The following is a 7532-nucleotide window of genomic DNA, read 5'->3' as shown; positions in this document are numbered from 1 at the left end:
AGGAAATTCTGACACATGCTACAACGTGGAGGAACCTTGAGGACATTATGCTAATTCATATAAGCCAGTAATAAATATTATATGACTCCACTTACATGAAATATCTAGAATACTAGAATTGATCAAGACCGAAAATAGAATGGTGGTTGCCAGGAGCTGAGAGTAAGGCAAGGGGGTAGAATGGAGAGTTATTGATAAATGGGTAGACTTTCGGTTTGGGAAGATGAAAAAGTTCTGGAAATGGATAGTAGCGATGGTAGTTCAACAACATGAATGTACTTAATGCCAATGAGCTGACCACTTAAAAATGGTTAAGATGGTAAATTCTATGTTATGCGTATTTTACCACAATTTCTTAAAAATCTAAAGCTTTTCGAAAAACAAAAGTAGTGATTCCTATCCCTCGTCCACTCAAACCAACACTTAATTAACTTCGATTTTTAGAAGCAGTTTTAATTTTAACCGATTATAGCGATAATCCATTTCCATTGTAAGAAATATGGAAAAGGAGAAAAATATTGCTAAAGGATAATTTTTAGAGAAATGTGAAATCATGACTCTCACACAAATATAAAATGAACACGTGTCAAAGATTTTATGTAACTCATTATTAATAAGGGAACCAGAACAGTGTCATGACTAATTCAAAGGAGAATGCAAAGAACACAGAGACATCTCCAGGCAAACAGGCACGCTAAAATGAGTTTACAGATCAATGTCAGTTCATCAGTACCCACTGGGCAAAATCCTTTACATTCTCCTGACACCAACTCATTTGCATTTCTGTGGACAAAAATCATTGGCAATACTAGGTTTTCCACAATTTGCAGAGTTGTAAAATAGTTCAGAGACAAAGCCACAGGATCCTATACAGTTAGATAAACCTGAAAAGTGTGCTAGACAGGACACGCAGTAACACCCTCTCTTTTTGTCTGCTTAAGTCTTCTATTTGGCTGAAAAAAGTAAAATAAAATCCTCTGTAACTCACTTTGATTCTTTTTGTGTTTGGTAAATTTTTTTCTTCATTGCTCCTTCCTTCCTTTCTTCCTTCCTTCCTCCCTTCCTCTCTTCCTCCCTTCCTTTTCTTTCTTTTCTTTTTTTTCTTTTTTTGGTAAGGAAGATTGGCCCTGAGCTAACATCTGTTTCCAATCTTCCTCTATTTTCATTCTCCCCAAAGCCCTAGTACATATTTGTAGGTCATTCTAGTTCTTCTATGTGGGACGCCGTCACAGCATGACCTGATGAACAGTGCTAGGACCGCGCAGGGGACGTGGAACCGGGGGCCCCACGTTCTGGAAGCCCTACGTGATCTTAACCACTGGGCCGGCCCCAACTTTGATTCTTTCGAGTCAAACTTAATCGGGAGTGTGGAACCTTATTAAGCACACTAAGCAAGGTTTATTAAACAAATTAAACAAAAGCAACATTCTGGGACACGTTACTCGACCAGGTAGATCCTCCGCGCACACCTGCCCGGCGCATCTCAGGTGGCGCGGGAAGCGGGGCACCGCCCACTTGGCCACGAGTGGCTGCAAGTCAACAGCCTAGAGCTTCGAGGGGCCATCGCATCCCGCTGGGAGTGGAGGAAGGAGAGGCTAGGTCTGCAGGGCGCACGGGCCAGGACGGGAGTAACACTTTAGCAGCCGAGATCCAGCGAGAAGCAGGGCAAGAGCGCACGGGGAGCGGGCGCGGCAGCCAGCGCAGCGCCGCGTCTTTCCAGCCCCGCCCCCGCCGGCCCGGCCCGCGGGGAGCCCGGGGCGGGGCGACCTTTGCTCGGTCCTGGAGCGCCCCGGCCGCGGGGAGCCGGGAGGTGGCCGCGCGAGGGGGCGCGCCGCTTTTTGCTCGCCCCTCCCGCGCCTGCTCCCGGGTCGGGTTTGGCCCCGGCGGCCGCCCCTGGATGCTGGCACTCGGTCCACGGTTTCGGTCAGACCCGCCCGCGAGCTGGTTTCGATTAAGGCCGAGCGGGAGGGCGGAGCGGCCGAGTGGGGACAAAGCGCGGCCTGGAAAGGGCGGGGGCAGGAGCCCGGCGCCCTGCTGACTTCGGGGAACCGGAGTCCGGGGCGCTCTCCGGGTGTTCGAGGGCCCGATCGCGAGGCCGCGGCCGCGGAGAAGGCAGCAGGTGCGACGTCCGGCGGGAGCGCGGCGGCCCGGGATGCGGACGCCGGTGGCGATGACGGTGGGCATGGTATTCGCGCCCTGCGGGCTGCTGCTCAACCTGACCAGCACGCTGACGCCCGGCTGGCGGCTGGTGAAGGGCTTCCTCAACCAGCCGGTGGACGTGGTGCTCTACCAGGGCCTGTGGGACATGTGCCGCGAGCAGAGCAGCCGCGAGCGCGAGTGCGGCCAGCCCGACGACTGGGGCTACTTCGCGGCCGAGCCCGTGCGCGTGGCGCGGGGGCTCATGGTCACATCGCTGGCCATCACGGCCCTGGGGCTGCTGCTGGCGTCGCTCGGCGTGCGCTGCTGGCAGGAAGAGCCCCGCTCCGCGCTGGCCGGCCTCTCCGGCTTGGTGCTCTTTGCCGCGGGCCTCTTCAGCCTCATCCCGGTCTCCTGGTACAACCACGTCTTGGGGGACCGCGCCGTCCTGCCCGCCCCGTCCAGCCCGGTCACGGTGCAGGTCAGCTACAGCCTGGTGCTGGGCTACCTGGGCAGCTGTCTGCTGCTGCTGGGCGGCTTCTCGCTGGCACTCAGCTTCGCGCCCTGGTGCGAGGAGCGCTGCCGTCGCAAGGCGCCCTCGGGCGGCCAGCGCCGCAGCAGCATCAGCACCGTGCACGTGGACTGGCCCGAGCCCGCGCTCACGCCCGCCATCAAGTACTACAGCGGGGGCCAGCACCGGCCGCGGCCCGCCGACCTCGGCGCCGCCGGCCCGGCCAAGGTGGGCTTCCCCATGCCGCGGCCGCCGCCCAAGGCCCACAGCGACCCGGAGGAGGACACGCTCGACGGGGAGAAGGCGGCCGACTCCCACAGCGCCTCCTCGCGCAGCACCCGGCTCTGCCACGGCTCGCTGCCCTGCGACTCCGACCTGTAGGCGGCGCCCCGCAGCCTGCTCTGGCCAGACGCTGTCTGGGCGAAGGACTCGCGCCACCAGGGGCCGACCATGAACTTGTCTGTTACCTGGCCCCTGGAAACACCTGCCTCGGAGGCGAGCCCCGGACGCGTTCCTGTAACTCGTTTGGAAGGCGATCTTCCTCTCCTGTGGCCAAACTAGACTCCGTGGACGATTAGTTCAGGTTGGATGTGGTTTTCTTTTTTACAGAGTTTAGCTTTCCTCCCCAGAGGAATTAGGGTCCTCTTAAGGAGTAACAGGCTTTTCTTTTAGCTGAAGGAGGTATAGGAAGGGTGACGTTTGCATCGTGTGGACCAGGGACAATAACAACAAAAAGTCCAAATCAGCAAATAGAAGCTCAAAAACGATTTAACACCTTGAAACAATAATATTCTGAGATGCCGATGAACTTTGCACCAGTATAATTATCAACTTTTTTCTGCTGTATACTTCATTTTCATGCAAACTCTCAAGAGACCAATATATTTCTGGCTATGTTCGAATGAGGCTCTGAAACGTAGAGCCGAGCAAATACCAGCAGCTTTAATGGCTTTTATGGAATGAAATAAGCTGATTAACTCCTATGTACATTTCTTCATGTATAAATAGCAGTTATCTTCTTTATCACTTATTTTTGGTGTGAAAGTGAGTCTTGAGGTCACTCCAGGTTTCTCTTCTAGAAGCCAGAAGGAGAATGAATGGACTAACGCTTTACTGTTCTATTTCTTGGCTACCTCACCCTGGATAGAGACTACAGATCAAATATTTGGTACAAAATGGAATCTGTTCATCACAGTAGGTTAATGTACAAGTGTATATATCTCTTATTTATAAATTATAAATTTGAAAACAAGAGTTTCAGTATACTTACAAAAGCTTTTTATTTTATTTTATTTTTGGTGAGGAAGATTGGCCTTGAGCTAACATCTGTGCCAGTCTTCTTCTATTTTGTATGTGGGATGCCACCACAGTGTGGCCTGATGAGTGGTGTGTAGATCTGCACCCGGAATGAACCCCAGGCTGCTGAAGCTGAGCCCTCAAACTTAACCACTGCGCCACTAGGCAGGCCCCTACAAAAGCTTTTTTGTCTCCTGTGCAACCTGTGGGAGTTTAAATGTTCATTACTAACAATATCCTGGTTGCCTAGGCACTGTTTCTGAAATCTAGCTCTCAGATCTTTGCACCTCTTAGCATAAGATTACTAAAAGAAGCCAATAGGCCCCACTTAAATCCATGATTGCATTCAGGTTCATGCTGTTTCTGTGCAAAGCCAAGTATTGTTGAAAAAACTAGACGCACCAGTTTCTACGTGAGGTGACACTAGAAATCTTTTCCTCTTGTAACAGTGGAGCCTAAAGTCACAGGGAGGCAGCTGTGAGTTCCATGAGCAGGAAGCCCTAATTCCAAGTGGTTGATTTAATGGTACCCTTACCTGAACTGAATCTCATCTTGAAAACCTGCCGTTGGGGCCAATTCAGAGGTAGGGACGTTCAATTCAGTAAGGGCTGATAACTAAACAGCACAAGCTGCTCACTAGCAGTGGAAGGGACAATATAGATTCACTTCCCTTGCCATTTTGTGCTGGAATCACCTGTCTCTATCTTTTTGCGACCAAACTTAAATGTGGAGTCATATCAGGTGGGGATCTCTTTCAAATGCAAATTCTGATTGGCTAGGTCTGCAATGAGGCCCCCGAATGGATTTCCCAACTAGTTCCCAGGAGGCAATGCAGATGCTGATGGTTCATGGCTCCCACTTGGGGGCTGCAAGGCTTTCCCTGAGACTGTGCCTCTCTCAAATTTCAATCCCAACTGGCAGCAAATAATCGGACCTTTGAGAGCCTGCCACCTTGAAGAGTGAGGGGACTTGCCCTAGGGAACAAAGCCAGAGGGAGAAAAAAGCAACAGTGCTTTTTTTTCAGCTAACACCTCAAAAGGCAGAGATTAGGGGCCTGAGAAGTCAGGACCTAGCAGACACATAAAGCTACTGGGTTTCGGGCAGGTACCGAATCGACTGAATCTTGCCTGCATGGTGATTCCAAATATTTCTAGGGAGGCCTTGATAAAAACAAACAAAACTGGTGTTTTGTATATTTTCACTTTTCCTTCTTCTCAGTTGTTCTCCGCTGGCTTACATTCAAAACACTTCCTCTCTGGTGAATAAGATTTTGTTGCCAAGAGTTAGAATTCCGTTTTTGCCCTATCAATAGAAGTAAACCCCGAACTCCCTTTCAAAAATACAAACTTCCTTTTGCTATAATAGTATGCAAGAGGCGTGGAAGGAAACTCTGCCTCAGGCTGAGAGGAGAAACTTTTCCTCCCTCTTGCAGGTCAAAAGAAAGCTTTTATTCAGGACTTGAATATTTTTTGGGGGGGAGCTTGTCAAAAATATTAAAAGGTTCAAAACATTTGTTCAGCTAGGTAACAACGCTGACTCTGAAACCATGTTCTGGTATCTATTCAAAGTGACAACAGAAACAGTCAAAGGGAAACAGAGTAAAAATAGTTTTTAAAAAAAAATTTTATAATCTTTTTATCAAGAGCAGATAAAAAGTTCAGGAAAGTTATCCTTTTTTTAAGAAAGAGAAGACCCAGTTTTAATTTCGTACCAGTTTACTTTTGATATATAAATTTGTTTACTTAATTAAATGTTTTTTCATCTCAGCCAACTTGACCATACATAAAACTCTTCAGGGTTTTACTTTCATAAAACTTCTGTCGCTTATTTTTTATATTCAGAATTTGTCCCAGTGCTTTAGACAAATTTATCTTTCTTAACTCAACAAACAAAAATATTTCCATTCTTTATACCTTTTTAACTGAAAACATATATTTTACTTTTCTTGTACACAGACCTTTTAAAAATATGTTTTTTCATAGAAAGTTCCTCAATATGCATAAAACATGTTTATCAATAAACCTGAGCACCTTTCAGTTTCTTTGAGATAAGAAACCAAAGGCAGACAAATCTATGCTTACTAATCAACTTTTAATATTTTATCTTATGTGGAAATGACCTAGATACCCAATAAACTGTTATTATTTAACTTAACTTAGTAAAGCTATAAAGTTTGTTTCCAAGAAGATTTTGGAAGCTGTTTTTTAAGTACACAGACCATAAAACGTAATTATTGTTAAAAAGTTTCTCCAAAAACCTATTATCTTTTTACATCTATTTAATTTACCTGTTTTCAACAATGATATTTAGATCGTCTATCAAAACCTCATCAGACATTAAACAAAATCAGCTATTATTCTGTTATTACTCTTGCTGACAAATTTTGTAACAGAGAAAACATGAGCTCATTTCTGCATCACATCCAATGCTGATAACTCAGGGGACATGCCTATTTTAAATCAAACCAGCAAACTTAAACAGGCTTTTATTTACCAAAGGTCATTTTATATCATGTTAAATAACTTTGCTTTTTAAAAGTTTCTGTATATTAGAGACTGTGTTTCGTTAGGAGAGATTTAGAATCATGTCTTTTAAGGGTGACCCCTAAGGTGGACTCATCTGAGACAGATCTTCCCCAGAATGGCCATTACAATTCCAAATTGTCTCAAAAGTTTGCTTATTTTCATTTGCTTAATTTTAGATCAGGAATTTCGGGGGAGTTGAAGTGGTGAATCTCAGTGAGAGAAGAGAGAGGAGCAGCAGATTTGGCTTTGGCTGCTGGCATATTTTATTTATTTATTTTTTTAAAGAGGCAGTAAAGTATTCCTGATTTTATTTAGAAGCCTCAACTGATTAAAAGAGGCTTCCAGTTGTTGTAGCTGGGTTTTTCCAATTGCATATGTAAATACACCAGTTTGGGTAAACTGAAATTGCCCCATTTTGGCCATTTTAAAGTGAGATCTCCTTTAGTATGTTTAATTAATGTTGCCTGAATGGTGGATTTATATGCTCTTACAATATCAGGCAGGGGAAACGTCCCCCAGTGAGACATAATGTTTATCCCCACAATATAGTCTATAATACAATCAGGCAAAAGAGATATAATCATTTTATATAAAGCTGATTTAAATATACCAATTTTTACAAAACCTTATCTTAATTTTTCCAACTCTTATACTTCTAGTTATAACTTATATTAGAATTCCATTAGCAAGTTCTGGCATTACATTATTATGTAGGGAAAGCATTTCTAGCTAGACATAACATCCATTCCCAAAGAAAACATCCAGGCAAAGTTGACATAACCTCTTCATATAATATTAGCTTAAACACTTTAATCTTTTTTTTTATTTTCTTTAAGATTGACACCTGAGCTAACAACTGTTGCCAATCTTTTTTTTTTTTTCCTGCTTTTCCTCCTCATATCCCTCCAATACATAGTTGTACATTCCAGCCATGGGTCCCCCTAGTTGTGGCATGTGGGACACTGCCTCAGTGTGGCCCAGCGAGCAGTGCCATGTCCGTGCCCAGGATCCAAACCGGAAACCCTGGGCCGCCAAAGCGGAGCGCATGAACTTAACCACTCAGC

At 45.9% G+C, this 7532-nt stretch overlaps 1 protein-coding gene across 1 annotated transcript; it reads left to right on the top strand.

The window, feature by feature from the left end:
* Positions 1–567: 567 nt before the first annotated feature.
* On the top strand, positions 568–6090 carry CLDN23 (claudin 23). Its single transcript, XM_014831036.3, has one exon. It carries the CDS (start codon positions 2153–2155, stop codon positions 3026–3028), a length of 876 nt encoding a protein of 291 aa, XP_014686522.1. The 5' UTR covers positions 568–2152; the 3' UTR covers positions 3029–6090.
* Positions 6091–7532: the final 1442 nt, after the last annotated feature.

The sequence above is a fragment of the Equus asinus genome, chromosome 27 (assembly GCF_041296235.1).
Source record: "Equus asinus isolate D_3611 breed Donkey chromosome 27, EquAss-T2T_v2, whole genome shotgun sequence".
NCBI classification, from domain to species: domain Eukaryota; kingdom Metazoa; phylum Chordata; class Mammalia; order Perissodactyla; family Equidae; genus Equus; species Equus asinus.
Note: the sequence above shows the minus strand (reverse complement) of the source record. Positions and strands in the feature narration are given on the sequence as shown.